Raw genomic sequence first — 18,791 nt, forward strand, 5'->3', positions numbered from 1 at the left:
AATTTGAATGGATTTACAATTTGTTTGAATTTTACATTTCCGTTAAAAGAAAGTTACAGTTTTAGTAAACATTGGATTAATTTTAAGTAGAATATTTAAATTGTTTAAATTCGACTAAATTTAAGTATTTATTGAGTTGTTTAAGGATTGTGAAAGATTAAATATAGTGTAGACAGTAATTTGGTGCAAGAGTTCATTTATAATTGTGCAGACTGATATTAAAATAGGTAAGTTTATTATAAATTTCATGGTGTGGTCAAAAAGGATTCTGATAGTGCTTATTCATATTAGAAAGTCATGCAAAATCACGTGAATTCAATCAAATTGTGAAAATAGGTAATCCAGTAAGCTTTTAAAAAAATCACAGATTTTAATCAATCAGCTCTCAATCAAACAATTAAATACAAAGTCACTGTACGGTTGATTGCCTCATATTGTTGAAGTCTTCACGTTTGTATCACGAGACAGTGAGTCTTTATTATTTGTTAAGATAAGAAATAGAAGTATCGTGTTGACAAGTATAATTAAACACAGTACTGCTGTACTTTGATTAGTATATTTTCTACCATGAGGTAATTAAATGAATTTTTGATATTTGCCGGCCGTCTTATGATGTCCCGAATATGATTTTGTGCAATGTAAGTTTTATTGGAATTAACCCTTCAAGCAATGATTAGTGATTAATTAATTAATGTCGGATTTTCCTGACCAATATCATCAAAATTATTGAACATTATAAAATTAATTTTATCAGCAAATATCTTTAATTCTGTTTATTGAAGAGCTTTTGAAAAATTGAAGCTTGAGTGGATCATAAAATGATAGTACATCAAACTTCCACACAAAAATAGTTAATGCTTACTTTTTTCGTGGGATTGGGTTCAGAATTCTTTAAGTGTAGGGCAATGTCAGGACTTTCTCTACTTCAGTGAAAATCCAAATTGGATTAAGCACTTTTGATCTCAAATAGGCAATTTTGAATACATATTCAGACATTTCCATCAAATTTAAATTATACTTCATTGCAAAGTCTTCATTTGAGTTGATTCAACTCTGAATTGATTTGAATAAATGAAATCTACTCGTCAATTCGATTTCGAGTTCTAGGTACAGAATCCACAACACAGCCCGAGCGTTACACTGTAGAAAAGTTCATGTTTTGCCATCGAAATGGTCTAAAATCAGTCGTCTTGTAGCTGTCAGAGCAAGGGCATATTCAGGGGACCAGTTGTGTGGGAGTCAATCCCCACAATATCGTCCAACTTTAACTATCATAACCAACTCCTATTTTAAGACCAATTACTCAAGTTACATCGACACTCATTGGAACTTATCAGCTGTAAATATAATTGACAAATGCCTGGATTTTCCATGAATTATAATTAAACTTTTTATTATTTTATTGATATCCCTCTCAAGAAATTACGTGAAATACACAACAATAAGACTTATTATTAATAAAGCAAAAGTAACAAATACACCATTTGCTGAATCACAATCACTGCCTGTACATGGGGTTGTAGTTTCAACTCGTTCTGCATAAGGTCCAATTTTTGCAGCATATGCCATGACCAGAGGTATGTCACTTTGTTCGTAGCTTCCTTGGAATAAGTGAGACCAAGGTCCACTTCCGTACACAGCAATATCTTCACCTCCATGAGTTTCTGAGCTGAGTGGAACCATTGCTGAGTAACGACGACTAACATGAGTGAAGTCGTCATTAATTATATCAGATCTATTGCCTTCATTAGCATATGTTCGATTGTAGCCAGGTCCATTTGCATAACTTAAAGTTTCAAAACGTAAATCATCATCTGCTGTATATCCAGTTGTTTTAAGGACATCATCATGTCTATATGGATATCCAGAATATGTAAAGACATGTGAATGATCAGATGTAACAACAATCAACGTGTCTTCATCGCTTGTCATTAATTTAGCAAGCTCAATAGCTCTTGAAAATTCAGCAGTTTCATCCAATGACTTTCTGGCATAATTACTGTGATGTGCATGATCAATTCGACCACCTTCGACTAACAAGAAGAAACCATTTTCTTCCTTTTGAAGCATCTTAATGGCTGTTTCTGTCATTAGTGTTAAAAGTGGCTCTTGATTCTGTAATCCATTGTTAAGAACATCCAATCGATACATGCAGTGATCATGCTCAAATAATCCAAGTAAAAAGTCAGTCTTATCAACATCCAATTCATCAAGTTGCTGCTTATGTGAGATATAAACAGCTTTGCCTTCTTTGTTTCGTTCTTCAAGCCATTCTTCAATAAGATTTCGTCCATCTGTTCGTTCTCCGTAACGTCCTTCATCGTTCTGCATTGTATTGTTAAGCATGTGTCTTGTACCACCTCCCATGATTACTCTGAGCTTCTTTGCTTCTTCGTTGTAGACCAACTGATGTGCTATGTCCTTGATTTGACTATTTGGATCGTTTCTGCATGCTGATGATATGACTGCATTATTTTCCCAATCTCTGTGTGGACTGTGAGCGTAAGCAGCTGTATGAGAAAAGAATTAGAGAAAGTTTAGGGATTAGCATTGACTTCATTGTTTTTAAAGGATATACACATGTTACTTACAAGCTGGTGTAGCATGAGTTATTCTCGTTGTTGTTACCACTCCAGTAGCTTTTCCTTCATCCTGAGCCCATTTGACAATAGAGTGCACCACATCTTCATCACTGTAATTGCACTGAGAGCTTGACACATTTGCAGTCACACCAATTCCACGATAATTATTTTTAGCTCCACCCAAAAAGGCAGTGGCTGTGCATGCTGAATCGGGGACTTGTCTGTCAACACAGTAGGGCTTTACTAATCCATAATGAGGGAACTTTTCGAATGATAAGCTTAGTTCTTCGCCTCCTAAGTACATTCTTGTGGCAGCAACTGTTGAAATTGACATTCCATCACCAAGGAACATAATCACGTTCTTGGCTTTATTGGTATTTTTAGTTAGTTTAAGTTGATCTTCAATATATCTTTGTGCATGTTCTGTCCAATAAAGATTATGTCCTTCAATTGTTTTGTGGATTGGCTTAATATTTGTAATCTCAAGTGCTGGATCTACATTGTTTGGTTTTGGATGAAATTCATCCTCGGTATTTGCAAGAGCAATGAAAAGCAGCACCGAAAAATATTTTAACGTTACCATTATGAATGCTCACTATTGAATGTTCAGCAGTAGATTTTTTACAATTATTTTATTTGAATTTAAGTTTCCTGAAAGATATTTTTTAGCTAATTATTTAAGCTCCTTGATATGATTGTGGAATACTTTAGGGATTTACTAATTTGACAACTGATAAAAAAAATTAAAGTCAAAGGTGCTGCTGTGATTGATTGAGATCGTCAACGATCTTGATTGAAATATCTTGATTTGATTAACTTTATTGTTGATTTGATTTCTTTATTTATAGAAATTAATTAGGAGTTAATGCTTTTAAATGTAGTGGATTGGGAAATTCATAAGAAATTAATTACCGGATTTCAGTATACTGCTCAAGATAAGCCATCAAGTGATTTTACGGTGCAATTAGCGAATTGTTTGGCTTAAGTTTGAGTAAGTAATGTGCGACGTTGCCATTCTTACTGCCAAACATTAACAAATATGAATATACGCTAATTTTAAACTTATAGCTTATCACAGTCAAACACATACTTCATACTGCTAAATGGCAAAAAACAGCCGTCACGATACCGTCAGGGCATCCTAGATCTCATCAATGGTGGCGCAGTTGTCACGGTGACGTGGTAGTGCCATTTGGACAATTTTGTGCTGTTCAAGTGTTCAAATAGATTTTGAACTTGAATGATGCTTGTTAGAAGGCGAGGAACCAAACCAGAGCAGCAAAATTTGTTCGCTAGGGCACTGCTACAACGCCTTTTTAGCGGTAGCATACGAAGTTACCTTGACGACAAGGTGACGGAGAATTCAACCCAAGCTCAAAAGAAGCACCTGACTTACAAATGGAAAAGTCATGAAATGGAATTGAAAGCATCGCTTTAACTTCATATTCTTAATTTTTGATTTATTCACAAAAAATTTACACTTTTAAATATCACTGAATCTCAAAAACTTTTTAATACTTAACGGCTATATAACAAATAATTTGTCATTAAATTACTTTAACAGCTTTGTTATTATCAACATAGATAATAAAAGCATAAGAACTGGCATTATCGCACACGATGCACATTTATCATCTGTTGCATATGGACCAACTTTCATGATATAAGCCATGATGAGAGGAATTGTATTTTGCTCATAATTTCCACTAAACAAATGTGCCATTGGACCAGATGCGTATACTCCGACATCTTCGGCACCATGTGTATCTTTATCTCTTGGAACTGTCGCTGGATATTGAAATTTGTGATTGGCCATGTCAAGAGTTGTTGGATCTACACGTTTTCCGTCTTCGAATGATTGAGCAAAGCCTGGACCGTTGGCATAACTTAAAGTTAAGTATGGAAGATTATCCATGTCACTGACTTCAGCAGCTCCTAAAACGTTGCTTCCACGAGCCTGTTGAGGGGAGAAAAAATTATAGAAATGATGTAGCATTGTCCTAACGACATTCTGAGTCACTATCCCGAACAGACTAGGACCATGCAACGTTAGTGCAGTAATTTAAGTGAGGATACTCATTGTCTGTTAAGGTATATGCCACTAGTGTGGCAATCAGATTCAAAAAGCATAATCCACAATCTTTCTACTTACTGGATATCCATTATATGTGAAAACATGTGAGTGATCAGCTGTCACAACAATCAGTGTGTCTTCCTCGCTTGTCATCTTCCTTGCAAGAGCAATTGCATCTGAAAACTCTTTAGTCTCATCGAGTGATGTCTGTGCATAGTTGTAATGATGTGCTTGATCAATCATTCCACCCTCAATAAATAGGAAATATCCACCATCTTCTTTTTGCAACATTTTAATAGCTGCACTTGTCATATCCGATAATGATGGTTCATTCTCTAAATTACCCTTTTTAACATCTAAATTGTATTTCATGTGATCAGCTTCAAAGAGACCAAGGAGATATTCTGTATTGTTGTAGTCAATATCAGCAAGTTGCTTCTTGTTCCAAACATATTCAGCTTTTCCCAATTGTGATCTTTCATTTTTCCAAACATTAATTAGGTTCTTTCCGTCTTGTCTCTTTCCCTTCTGATTTTCCTCATCCGTTTCTGTATTATTTCTGAAATTGGCACGACCTCCACCCAAAATGACTTTAAAGTTGATTCCTACAGCATTGTAAATCAGCTGTTCTGCAATGTCATCAACTTTCTCTGGATCACATTCACTTAATGCAACTTCATGATCATTTTCCCAATCACGTTCGGATACATGTGCATAGCCACCTGCTGGACTTGCGTGTGTGATACGGGTTGTTGTTACTATTCCTGTTGCTTTACCTGGGAATTGAGGAAGTCAAAGTTAGAACTTTGTTGAAGACTGTAAGATATTGGCAAGTGAAATCAGGCCTTAATGCCTGAATACTTACATGACTTTTGTGCCCAGCTTAAAATACTTTCAGTCCAATTGTCGTGATCAAGTTGTGCTTCACAATTTTTAGGTTGAGCTTTAGCATTCAATCCGATGACTTCGTAATTTGTTTTAATTCCATTAAGATAAGCTGTTGATGTACATGCTGAGTCGGCCACTTGAGCATCTACACAGTAAGTCTATTAAAAAAATTTGATAAATTAACACTTCAGTTTACTATATAAAGGTTATTTTACAAGTGTTGGATCGATAACTGTATTTATAATCATTTGTTATTGTTAAGTACAGTGGTTCCAATGAAATTTGATAAGAATGGAACTTATTTAACAAAATATTTGAGCACTCGACGAGGATTAAATTGAATTTGATTTATGATATATATTAATACCCTGAATTTACGTTATAAGCCAGTGGCTTATGGGAAGAAAAAAGTTTTCAAAATCGTGAAAAAAGGCTTAATAACGAGTAATGGCTTAGTAAAAAATGTAAACAAATGAAGCAAAAACGAAAATTTTCATAGAAATCTTAAAAATTATTAACTTTTTCTAGTCCTTACTGATTTTTTATATCCGAATATGTCATTTAAAATCGGAAAATTTATTTTATCTAGTTTAATTAATGACTTTTTGGTAGTGGCTTATTAACGGATACAAAATTTTTCCACAGTCAAATTTCTTTACTAAGCCAGTGGCTTAGTAACGGGTAGTGGCTTATAACGTAAATTCAGGGTATTGTGATTTAGAGGAAATAAAAGTGTATAGTTAGTGGTCGATCGCAAATGATGTCAAGCATTCATGGACATGCTAACATCTGGATGCTCTTGAGACTAAGACTATAACTTCCCAGTCCCTATTTATAATTCACTTGTATTCCCAATTTCTTTTAGTCTTAGTCCCGGTATTAAGAAACCTTAGTGACGTCCCTTATCATTGGAACCTTTTGATCTATAGATATCCTACCTTGGAAAATCCAGTATATTCAAATTCCTCAAAAGACAACTTCTTCTCTTCACCACCCATGTACATTCTAGTTGCAGCAACAGTTGAGAAACTCATTCCGTCACCCAAAAACATGATGACATTCTTTGCATTATTTGTATTGAGTTTCTTATTTACTATTGACTTAAGAGTGTTTTGAGCTTGATTGACCCAATAAGCTGTTGTTTTCTCCTGCTCGTTAACAACATAGGATGATTTCTGACCTGGAGATGGTTTGTGGTGTTGGTGGTACTCATCTGTTATGTAAAAGAATTGACTAAGTATTTGGAGGGTTTCACAATTTTTTGAAAAATATTAAATTGCGTCTAAAAATTATCAGACCGAGAAACACATATGAGAAAGTCTCTGTCACAGAATCACATATTAGCACTTTATTAAATCTATCTTCTTGTGGCTTTCTTATAGCTTCCGTGTACATGAGTCGATCACACAAACTCAAAGTGTTGAGCAGGCACCTTTCACATTTTTGTCACTCAACAATCACATATCTAGATCTTTGAGGATTAAATTTAGGATTTAATTTTGTCAACTTACCTCCCAAACTACATCCAACCAGCAATACAATCACCAATAAATTCCTAATCATAATGAATTGACCTCTATTTAAGCCCTTCAAATAATTAAATGATTATGTCTTGACTCGTCGAATGATTGAACGAGACTAACGACTTAATAAAGAATTTAATAAGCAGTATATGAAAAGTGTGCAATATTAAATTAACTGTCGTATTGTGAGGCACTTCAAAATGACTTCTGAGTGTGAATGTGTTTAAGATAGCTTTTTATCAAGATTTAATAATGCTGTGCTTATCTTGTACACAAGCTCAGGACAAGAATAAGCCTTGACTTTGTGCTCATTTTACTATAATGTTTGTATGCTATTATAATGGTGAATATTCACGTGATTCCGGGTTTGTATCAAACGTGTGAATTCAAACTAATGAAATTTCGGAACTGATTAGCAAAGAGCACTTTTATTTCTTATCAGCAAAACGTTTGCGCAACACTCAGAGTCTCGAGACGAATGAGAGAAAAAAACGCAAATCACGAAAATGTCATCGTAAATTTACAGTCAATGACATGAACACGTGATGTATCCGAACTTCTAAACACATGTTCATGTACATCATACTTCACAAGTGATTAGAAAGTTCAAATAGCTGACTAAATAATTTTATCAAATTTATGATAATTGCATGTGTCTAATTCTCACTCTTTTGCCGTCTAAAACGTGCGATTCTCATAAATTTGTCATTCTTATCAGTCGTGACTTTGAATATGTACGGATTGTTGACATAGTTCATGGTTTTTGAATGAATGTTTTGGTTCCGCGCTTTAAATAACTCTAAATTGAGGAAGCAGCATAATCAAATTTGACAAAAAAAAAAAAAAAATTGAAGATTGCAAAAATCCGGCTTAGCTAAATCATTTACGCTCGGTAGCTTAATATGTAGCATCAAATTCCGAAACTACTTAATCATTGAAAAATCCAGAAAATTCAAAAAATTCTCATTAAATCCGACAAATAGGGAAATATAACAAATATTTAGTAAACAGCACATGCATCATCATACTTAAAAACATTCTCACATTGCAAGTCACTAAGCTCCCACGTTTATAACTCATAACTACAAAGTTTATTTTCACGTCTACTTTACAATTAGAAACGGATTTTTATTGAAATACAAAATAACATGACATTTTGATCCACTTGACAATATAATTCACTGATTATCACAGGCTTTTAATCCATCACCAACACAACTGGCATATGCCATGATATGAGGTATCACATTTTGTTCAAGTGTTCCTTGGAACAAATGAGACCATGGTCCGATACTCCATATCCCTACATCTTCGCCGCCATGAGTTTCGTCAACACGTGGTACTGTTACTGGAAATTCATGGGTATTAATGTCATCGATGTACTGAGACAATGTCGTTGGATCGACTCTCTTGCCGTCTTTTACATGCTTTGGAAAACTTCTGCCATTCGCATATGAAATTGTCATGTACGGTAAGCCATCAGTTCCATTACCAGCTATCCCAAAAATATTATTTCCACGTTCAGCATATCCAGATATTGTCATAACATGGCCATGATCAGAAGTTACCACAATTAAGGTTTCATCAATATTCACTCGATTTAAAGTTTCTTGAATTGCTCTGGAAAATTCAGTAACTTCACCAGTTGCTTGCTTTGCTTCTGTGCCATGATGTGCATGATCAATCCTTCCACCTTCAACTAGCAAGAAGAATCCTTCTTTATCTCTGTCGAGGATATCAATAGCTTTCAATGTCATATCAGTTAATGATGGAACTAAGTCTTGTGTCCTATCACGTTCAACATCAATCCAATAGTTCAAATGATCGGAATTGAAAATTCCCAACAACTGCTTAACTTCATTATGGTCTACTGCCATCAATTGAGCTTTAGTATTGACATAAGTTCGACTTGGATCTACACTTAACCACTCTGAAGTAAGATTACGTCCATCTGTTCTTCTTCCTGCTCCACCATGTTCAGTCATTGACTGATTAATAAAATGTCTTGAACCACCACCAAGCATGACTTTGAGCTTTTTACCAGTTTCACCAAAAAGAAGCTGTTCAGCTATATCATCAACAATTTTTGGATCACATCCACTTTCCGCAACTTTTGCATCATCTTCCCAACTACGGTGGGTGACATGAGCATAAGCACCAGCTGGAGTCTGAAATTAAAGGAATTTGTTATGACTTGGGATTGATTCCTGAAAAATAAAGTGCCAAAAAACCATAGCAATTGACAAGTTAAAACCCTTAAGGTTTAATATTTTAAGTATATACTCAGTATTTTATTATTTTTATTAACTTAAATCTCAACTTGACATAATAATTTATAAATTATCGCATGCTTTTATTCCATCACCAACACAACTGGCATATGCCATGATATGGGCTATCACATTTTGTTCGAGTGTTCCTTGGAACAAATGAGACCATGGTCCGATACTCCAGATACCAACATCTTCACCACCATGAGTTTCGTCTTCACGTGGAACTGTTGCTGGAAATTTCAAATCATTAAGATTTCTTATATATCCATTCAATTTTGATGGATCGACTCTTTCTCCAGCGACAGAATGTTGTGGGAAGCTCTCTCCATTGGCATATGAAAGTGTCATATAAGGCTTATCGTCTGTTGCTTTTCCAGCGATTCCAAAAATATCACCTCCACGATCAGCATATCCAGACATTGTCATTACATGACCATGATCAGCTGTAACAACAATCAAAGTTTCTTCAAGATTTACTTTCTTTAAAGCAGCTTCAATTGCTCTTGAAAATTCGACAGCTTCTGTGACTGCATGCTTAGCTTGTGTTCGATGATGTCCATGATCAATTCTACCACCTTCAACAAGCAAGAAGTAACCGTCCTTTTCAAGTTCGAGAATATCAATAGCTTTGGTTGTCATGTCAGTCAATGAAGGCATTGTGTCTTGTGTACCATCACGTTGAACATCAATCCAGTAACTTAAATGATCGCCATTAAAAAGTCCAAAAAGTTGTTTAACATCTTTGGGATTTAAACCCATCAATTGTGCACGATTTCTGACAAATGTTCTGTTTGAATCCATTTTTTCCCACTCATAAATTAAATTCTTCTCATCTAATCTTCTTCCTGCTGTATTATGTTCAGTTAAGGATTTACCAATAAAGTGTCTTGATCCACCTCCCAAAATAACTTTTAGGTTTTTGCCTGTTTCTCCAAAAACAAGTTGTTCAGCAATATCATCGTTGTCTGTTGCGCTGCATCCACTTTCTTGAACTTTTGCATCATCTTCCCAGTCACGACTTGTTGTGTGTGCATAGGCACCAGCTGGAGTCTGGATTTTGGAAGGAGGAATTGATGATTAATAATATTAAATTGTCAAAAAGTCACAAAAACTTTACAATTTAAACCAAAAATTCAAGTTCGAACCAAAAACAAGGTAAATTCATACTTAAACCCTTAATAAGTGCTTTAATACTTACAGCATGAGTAATCCTAGTTGTTGTGACTATTCCTGAACTTCTATTGGCTTTTTGGAACCAAGCAGCAATTGAATCAACATGATTAGCTTTATTCAGACCATCATAACAATTTTCATACGTTGCATTGGCATTGACACCGATTTCGCCATCATTTGTCTTAACACCGCTAAGGTATGCAGTAGCTGTGCAGGCAGAATCTGTGGGGTTGGGTAAAGAAAAGGGTTTTTATAATTTTGGACGGAAAAATTGATCTTAAGGAATATCTGTCCTATGTATGAACCTCTATTTTGAGTGTCCCTGTTCAATACTTCTCGAACCTAACTATTACGTAGTTAATGAACGATTCCTAAGTCCTAAGCTTTATCAATTGAAATATTTCAATAATCGAAGTTCCAAATCTGAGATTTCATTATTCAAGTACACATTTCAATACAATTGCAATGTTTAATTTTCAACGTTGATGTGAATAAGCTTTATCAGTCAAGTATGTACATAGTACTTAAATATGTAATGCCCAAAATACATATTGACAAATCATAATAATAAAAGGATGAAAAGTGGATTTGGTACAATTAAGTCATAAAAATTCATTATGGATGCAATTAAGGAATTTACCTGCAACTTGTACATCGACACAGTAGGTCATAGAACTTGCTGTGTATGGGAAGGTTTCGAAGGAAAGTTTGGCATCTTCGCCACCGAGTAGAAGTCTTGCTGCAGCTATATTGAAAGAAATAAATTGAGTTTTTGGATCGCATTCTTGAACATCCTGTCTTACCTAACGAGTAGTGACTCATTCCATCACCAAGGAACATGATGACATTTCTAGCCTTATTTGTATTAAGTGTACGCTTGACTTTTTCTTCAACTAAAGCTTTTGCATTGTTCATCCAATATTCACTGGTCAATTCCTCTTCCTTAAAAGCAAAGCCTTCAATCTTTGATGTGTGCTGTCTATGAACATGTGGATGCATGTCAAAATCAGAGAATCTGTCTTCATTTTGGGACTCGACTGTATTTTGGAAAAATTAAAAATTTAACTATCTTTTTGAGCATTTACAAGGCACAGTGTCAACAAGTGCTGTTTTTATTGAGGCATAAACCTTAATTGCACTACTTTAAGTTATATTTTAATTGTGGACATAAAGTCTTGTTTGCTTTAGGTACAAAATATTTAAAAATTTCATAATATTTTCTGTGTGTGCATGCCGTGCCACAACTTCAAGCAGCACCAGCTGTACAATCACACTTTATTGTCCTGTTTACCACAGCATGACTTACCATAAGGGTTTACTTTAGGATACGCCAAACATCCAGTCGAAATAAATAAAATCAAAATTAACAACTTCATTTTTTTTGTACCTTTACTCTCAACCACTTCCAAATGTCAACTGAAACAAGTGCTCAAAAATTTACTTCCAAAGAAGTATAATAGTGATCAAGATAAAAGACATACTTGAAGTATTTACTTTTTGATAATTTCACAGCTATAATTACATTATTATTTTATTAATCCATTCAACCATCAATAACAATTTTTAAAATTAATTTTGTGTTTGTGTATTCCTTATTTATTATTGCTGGTTATCACACATCTTCCTTCCGTTACCAATACAACTTGCGTACGACATCACATGAGGAATTACGCTCTGTTCAACTGTTCCTTGGAACAAATGTGCCCATGGTCCAATTGCAAATATTCCTACATCTTCACCAGCATGGGTTTCTGATGATAATGGAACCATTGCTGGATATTCAAAGTCATCTGGTGTTCGGTCGAGTGTGTTTGGGTTCACCCGTACTCCACCTGATCTATGGCGGCTAAATCCTGTTGATTAAAAGATGTTATTTAATATTTGAAACGCATATAATTGGCTTATCAAGCAATAAACAAAGTGCACAAAGTGGAAGGTCAATTAAAGAATAAAAGTTTGCGATAAGATAAATTGAAAGTCGCGAGCCAAATGCCTTTATCAGAATCTCTAGACTTAGAAGGGATCTGGCAAATTGAGGAATTGGAATTTAAGCTTACTAATTAGTTATCAGTGATTTCTGGGATTTCAAGTTATTTTGAAGATTGTTCTGGATATTCCAGAAATAACAACTGTTTTTGGTCAATTTTGACCCCTGATTTTGGCTAAGACTTCTTGGTGGAATCAAGGACAATTGGGTATCTTGATTGAAATATGACTATAAAACAAACATACCTGGTCCATTAGCATACGACAATGTAAAGTATCTCATTCCATCTTGTGCATTACTTGCTGTCAAACCGAAAATGTCATTTCCACGATGTGGATATCCAGAAATAGTAAATACATGACCGTGATCGGCAGTTACAACAATCAATGTCTCCTCAAGATTGACTCTGTCAACGACAGCTTGGATTGCTTTTTGGAATTCAATTGTCTCATCAAGTGCAATTCTTGCTTCTGTTCCATGATGTCCATGATCAATTCGTCCACCTTCAACGAACAAAAAGAATCCTTCTTCCTTTTTGCTGAGAAGATCGACAGCTTTGACTGACATTTCTTCAAGAGTTGGTTCAATTTCTTGTAATTGATTACGAGTACGATCAAGATTGTAGTTCAGATGGGATGCATGGAACAATCCAAAAACATCACCGTCTTGATTAATATCGTAATTCATCAAATTTTGACGGTTATTGATATAAGTACGACCGGGCTTAGCTGCTAACCATTCATTGATCAAATTTCGTCCATCGCGACGTCTGCCATTTGCACCATGTGTAGTCTGGTTGTTTGGTATAAATGCACGAGCTCCACCTCCCAAGATGACATTTAAGTTAGATCCAACTTCACCATGTACTAATTGCATGGCAATGTCATTGATTGTGCCTGCTGGACAATTATCAATTCTAATTTCATTATCATCTTCCCAGTATCTACTGGCCGTGTTTGCATAAACACCAGCTGGTGATGCATGTGTAATTCTTGTGTTTGTGACAACTCCTGTTGCTTTTCCAGCTTTTTGAGCCCAAAGTGCAATTGATTCTGTATACTTGTTTCGATTATTGGTGTCGACACAATCCATATATCTCATATTTCCATTAACTCCAATAGTCATAGAGTTACCTTTGACACCATGCAAGTAAGCTGTTGCACTGCATGCTGAGTCAGCAACTTGTTCATCAATACAATAAGTTTTTGAACTTGCAACGTATGGGAAATCTTCAAATGACAGATTGATGTTTTCATTACCCATAGCCATTCGAGTAGCAGCTGGATGGATCAAAAATAGGTTTTAAATATGCCAAAATTTAAATAATCTATCAATAAGTGCTTACCAACAGTGGAATGACCCATTCCATCTCCAATAAACAAAATTATATTCTTAGCCTTCTTGGTATTTGGAGATTTGTTAAGTTGTCTCTGAACGAAGTCTCTTCCATGTTGAAGCCAATATTCTTTTGTCCTTTCTTCTGGTAAAATGGCTGCTGGCTTTACTTCAGGTTCGGGATCATCGAAAGCAGGATGCATTACATCATCATCCATGTCTTCTGTTTGAAATTGTTCTGTTGGAACTGAATTGTTTGGGGAAGATTGGGTTAAGAGTTAGATATGTTTATGTAAAATAAGCAGCAGAGACAAGTTAATGTCCAGTTGATATCATACTTTAACGAATTTATGTCCACTCGATCAGTAGCTTCCCTGATCTTTTCCCTTTAAACCCTAAATTCATCATCAATAAATAACATTTTTGCAAACAAATCACTCACGGAAGTTCAATGCTTCTCTCAATTCTACACAAATATCTTATCAACTTTAACAAAAAGCCTTTAAATGCTTCTTATTTATTATGATTATACACTCATAAGTACCTAACTAATTTTTTCTATGACTCTCTATGATAAACACAATCAATCAATTAACCATTGAGGGATTTTCCTTTATCAAGTCAAGCCTCTACGACATTTTTATTGAATGAATGAAGAAAGAACAAAGTGTGAGTTCAGAATGTTGTTGACATGATAGGAAATATTTTGAGATTTTCACTTCCTCTTAGTATTCAGAAGGAATTAGGTTTGAAATTTTGTTCTGATTGGCATTGACAGTCACTTGACAGCCGTTTATCAGCTTCAGACACCACCTCAGTCCCAACACTTTCTTTTAAGCTAACTTTGAGTCTCATTCGAGTGTCATCTTTAAAGCTATTTAAATTAAATCTTGCAGAAAATTGCGAAGACAACAAGACGGAATTCGCCCTTATCTACATAAATACGGCTAAGATATTGAACATTTTCTTGCAAGTTTAATGGACACATTAGTTTATCGCGGAACACAGTTTAATAATCACCGATATAGTTGGTCTATAGTTCTTTCCATTTCCACTTCAACATCACTAAATAATATACACTCTACTTACCATAATGGTATTTCCTTGGATTGGCATAAGCACAAGCCACAAGAATAAAAATTAAAGCTGCAACTTTCATATTTTCCCCAATATTTTCACCTCCAATTCCTTTGATTTAAAAGAGCAAACTATTCCCGTCCACTGATTGAGTTATTCTTATAAAAACCCAATTTCCAGTCACTGATATCAAAATATTTCTTATCAATAAAATCACTAAATCCTTTCTGTGATTTTTAATAACCGATAGGCTTGATATGACTGATATTGTGTGTAAAGTCTCAAAAAATAAAAAGGTTCAAAACAATTGAATGGAATTTCATGATAAAAATAATTTAATTCTTAAAATAAAGCAGTCAAACTAAATTTAAATCTAATCAATTATTGGCAAACTTTTAAGCCATCACCAACACAACTGGCGTACGCCATGATATGTGCGATAAGATTCTGCTCTAAAGCTCCTTTAAATACGTGAGCATTTGGTCCGACAGCAAATAGTACTACATCTTCTCCAGAATGTGATTCTGATTTGAGTGGAACTGCTGCTGGAAATCGGAAATTTATTGGTGTTGTGTCGAGACTTTGAGCATTGACTCGATGACCGGATGTGACGTTGTAATGAGTTAAGAATCCTGTTTGATTAGAATGGATAGCTGTTAAATTACATGACTTAGAAACAGATAAGTTGCCAGGTACTTACCAGGTCCATTTGCATAAGAAAGTGTAAAGTATGGGATACCATCTTCGCCTCTACTTGATGCAGAAAATATGTCAGTTCCTCTGGGCTGTAAATACAATATTTTAGAATTCAAATATTGATATTTAACATCCTTAAACTTACCGAATATCCAGCAACAGTCATCACATGACTATGATCAGCAGTGACAACAATCAACGTTTCATCAAGATCAACTCTATCAAGTGTAGCTTTAATAGCTTTAGAAAATTCTAAAGTCTCTTCAATGGCCAATTTAGCTTGATTTCCATGATGTCCATGATCAATTCGACCTCCTTCAACAAGCAAGAAGTATCCGTCATCATCCTCTTCAAGCACATCAAGAGCTTTCATTGTCATTTCTTCCAACGTTGGGTAAATTGATTCTTCTTTATTTTCGATAGTTTCTAGTCTGAATGGCAAGTTGTCTGTGCTGAAAAGACCGAAAAGCTGATCAACTTTAGAAGGATCTAAATCCATCAATTCCTTGCGATTCTTGACAAATGCTCGATCTGATTTGGAGCTAAGCCATTCTTTGATTAAATTATTTCCATCAGTTCTAGTACCTTTGGCTCCATGCTCTGATTCTGTTGTGCTTAAGAAGAACCTTGATCCACCTCCTAATACAACTTTCAATTCCTTTCCAACGGGACCACGAATAAGCTGTTCAGCAATATCATTAATCTTCGCATCATTACATCCACTTTTAATGACACCAGAATTATCTTCCCAGCTACGTTCAGCGATGTTTGCATAAGCTGAAGCTGGTGTTGCATCAGTGATTTTTGTTGTTGTTACTACTCCTGCGTTCCTTCCATCTTTAATAAACATCGCTGCAATTGAATTTGTGTAATATTCTTCATTGGTTGAGTCATCACAATTTCCTCTAGTTGCTGCTGCATTAAGACCTATTATTCCATTATTAGTTTTTACTCCATGTAAGAACGCAGTTCCACTGCATGCAGAATCCGGCACGGCTCTGTCAACACAGTAAGTTTTCGATGAAGCTGTGTATGGGAAGTCTTCGAATGCAAGTTTAGATGATTCACCTCCTTGATGGACTCTGGCAGCAGCTGTATGGGTCAGAAAAGGAGAAAAAGTTGTTAAGAATCTGATAATCTAGGTACTAAAAAATTATCCCGTAGAATGGGATAAATATTTGGGTATGGAAATTTTGGGTCGGTACTAAAAAATTATTAAATTGCTAAAAACCGAAAATCTAACAAAACTCACCAATTGTTGTATGTCCAAATCCATCCCCCAAGAACATTATCACATTTTTAGCTTTCTTTGTATTCACATTTGTCTTTAATTTAGTGTCAATAGTGGCTTTTGCTTTGTTTATCCAGTAAGCATTTGTATCCTCAGCGTCATCAATTTGGAAACTTCTTTTGACTTTTTTGTGACTATGAAGAGATTTCTGATCCATATGCGGATGCATTCCGATATCTGGAAATCTATCCGTAGATTCATGATGCATGTGTGGATGCATACCAATGTCAGAGAGACGATCATCTGTAAAATTGTGCATTTTAGTACATTTTTTGATATAACAAATTTTAAAATCACCAAAAAATTTGAAAATTTTAAAAACTAGGAAATTTAAAAAAAATTCAGAAAAATATTAAATGACCATGAAATAAATAAATTTCAAGCTTATTTCACACTAAATCGCACATATGTAAATACACGTTTTAAATTATTTCAATAACAAATATCTTATTCAATTTAAATCAGCTACAACTAAGAAAAAACCTCTTTTTTCCACACAAATAAACACAATTTAATTCAAAATTCTTAAATTTTTTCACAGCATCTAACTCACCATCAAAAAATGGCGTTGGATTTCCACTAACTGTAACTATCACAGCACACGACACAATAATGAATAATTTTTTGAGCGACATTTTTGATGCTTCTGCTTGAAATCTTCTCACACAACTAATTAAAATAAGCGAATGTGAAAGATACTTAAGTTTTCCTCAAACGATTTAGATTTGTCAGCACAATACGATTATCATCGCAATACTCGGGCCTTTATTGTCTCTTTTTCAAACGAGAGTGAGAGAAAAATTTAATTTAATTTAGCTTATCAAGAAGCTCTGTAGAGTAACGACTGTAATTGAAAAACTTATTTGTACAGCAAAGTCACAACATGCATGTCAGACAAGCCTCTACGATGTGATAGGAAATGTTTTCGTCTCGTGATTGAGCACTTGTGTGTTCATAAATATCACGTTTTTTTGTACTTTTTATCTTTTAATAAGCTTGTAAATGCTATCTGTTAATATAAACTCGATTTGTTCTTTTTATTGCAATTTTGTATTTCTTATCTAAAGTGTTGCTGAATTGATAGTCATTAAATCATGAGATTTCTATTAAAAGCTATGGATGTCATTCGATAGCTTATGCATTAATACATGCAGTAGTCAGCAAATTGACATTAAGTCATTATAAATTATCCTTTAATTTAAGTACCTTTAAATAATATAAATTGAACTTATGAATCTCTCCTGGCTGCGTATCTAAGTACATATGCTTACTGCGTGATATCTGTTTACATTCAATGAATGAATCAGCAAATAATCTTAGTATACTGAATACGCTGATATTATTTAAAATATTCGTCATCATATTGAAATTCAGGAGAAATTTCTTACGCAAAACTTGCATAGTTTAATCTTTTGATGTCTTAGAAATGAGAAACTTCATCAACATCACAATCGCTAAGTACTTGGCTCTAAATTCCACTTCGCTACCATACCAAATCACTTATTATTGTTATCAAAATACCATTTTATTTGAAATCAATTTCAATTCTCAAAATATATGACAACAATCATCTCAAAAATAATGAGCAACACTGATTGACAAAAAAGACTTTCATGACAGAAAAGAAAACAAATTCGATTCATGATACTTGTAGCAAATAGCAACAAAATATGAAAGAACAGCTGAAAGAAAAACAAAAGGCTGGAGAAAAATTCCAACCCTCATTGCATGCATTGAAATAAATAAAAGTATTTGGGGGGTTGTTCAGTAGATACGGCCATGAGATGGGTAAGGGGAGAATAAGTGTGGGTTTGGTATTCAAGTTGATTTGTTTTTTGGAAGTTTGGAAGTATTTTGGATATATAAGGATTCTCAAGCAACACAGATTAGGT

General features: G+C 34.5%; 5 protein-coding genes across 6 annotated transcripts; all 5 read right to left on the reverse strand.

Moving 5' to 3' along the window:
• Positions 1-1,365: 1,365 nt before the first annotated feature.
• LOC139098156 (alkaline phosphatase-like) lies at positions 1,366-3,177 on the reverse strand. Its single transcript, XM_070650278.1, has 2 exons — positions 2,592-3,177; positions 1,366-2,510 (listed from the first exon to the last, which is right to left on the reverse strand). Exons 1-2 carry the CDS (start codon positions 3,163-3,165, stop codon positions 1,423-1,425), a joined length of 1,662 nt encoding a protein of 553 aa, XP_070506379.1. The 5' UTR covers positions 3,166-3,177; the 3' UTR covers positions 1,366-1,422.
• An 838-nt stretch (positions 3,178-4,015) lies between these two features.
• Positions 4,016-7,215, reverse strand: LOC139098231 (membrane-bound alkaline phosphatase-like). The gene is made up of 5 exons (XM_070650360.1): positions 7,056-7,215; positions 6,483-6,757; positions 5,522-5,702; positions 4,735-5,432; positions 4,016-4,539 (listed from the first exon to the last, which is right to left on the reverse strand). Exons 1-5 carry the CDS (start codon positions 7,105-7,107, stop codon positions 4,135-4,137), a joined length of 1,611 nt encoding a protein of 536 aa, XP_070506461.1. The 5' UTR covers positions 7,108-7,215; the 3' UTR covers positions 4,016-4,134.
• A 920-nt stretch (positions 7,216-8,135) lies between these two features.
• Positions 8,136-11,924, reverse strand: LOC139098183 (alkaline phosphatase-like). 2 transcript variants are annotated; one of them, XM_070650310.1, is made up of 5 exons: positions 11,820-11,924; positions 11,317-11,550; positions 11,154-11,258; positions 10,539-10,735; positions 8,136-9,235 (listed from the first exon to the last, which is right to left on the reverse strand). In XM_070650310.1, exons 1-5 carry the CDS (start codon positions 11,887-11,889, stop codon positions 8,246-8,248), a joined length of 1,596 nt encoding a protein of 531 aa, XP_070506411.1. In that variant the 5' UTR covers positions 11,890-11,924; the 3' UTR covers positions 8,136-8,245. The 2 variants fall into 2 exon arrangements, with proteins under 2 accessions (XP_070506411.1, XP_070506410.1); XM_070650309.1 differs by lacking the exon at positions 8,136-9,235 and adding an exon at positions 9,330-10,390.
• Positions 11,925-12,002: 78 nt separating this feature from the next.
• On the reverse strand, positions 12,003-15,082 carry LOC139098057 (alkaline phosphatase-like). Its single transcript, XM_070650177.1, has 4 exons — positions 14,925-15,082; positions 13,846-14,082; positions 12,746-13,780; positions 12,003-12,366 (listed from the first exon to the last, which is right to left on the reverse strand). The coding sequence occupies exons 1-4, from the start codon at positions 14,992-14,994 to the stop codon at positions 12,113-12,115; spliced, it is 1,596 nt and encodes a 531-aa protein (XP_070506278.1). The 5' UTR covers positions 14,995-15,082; the 3' UTR covers positions 12,003-12,112.
• A 147-nt stretch (positions 15,083-15,229) lies between these two features.
• LOC139098056 (membrane-bound alkaline phosphatase-like) lies at positions 15,230-17,963 on the reverse strand. Its single transcript, XM_070650176.1, has 5 exons — positions 17,453-17,963; positions 16,861-17,142; positions 15,754-16,700; positions 15,613-15,697; positions 15,230-15,544 (listed from the first exon to the last, which is right to left on the reverse strand). The coding sequence occupies exons 1-5, from the start codon at positions 17,532-17,534 to the stop codon at positions 15,294-15,296; spliced, it is 1,647 nt and encodes a 548-aa protein (XP_070506277.1). The 5' UTR covers positions 17,535-17,963; the 3' UTR covers positions 15,230-15,293.
• Between the last annotated feature and the right edge of the window lie 828 nt (positions 17,964-18,791).

The sequence above is a fragment of the Chironomus tepperi genome, unplaced genomic scaffold (assembly GCF_022539635.2).
Source record: "Chironomus tepperi strain 1889 unplaced genomic scaffold, CSIRO-AGI_Ctep_v1 contig_445, whole genome shotgun sequence".
In the NCBI taxonomy this organism is placed as follows: domain Eukaryota; kingdom Metazoa; phylum Arthropoda; class Insecta; order Diptera; family Chironomidae; genus Chironomus; species Chironomus tepperi.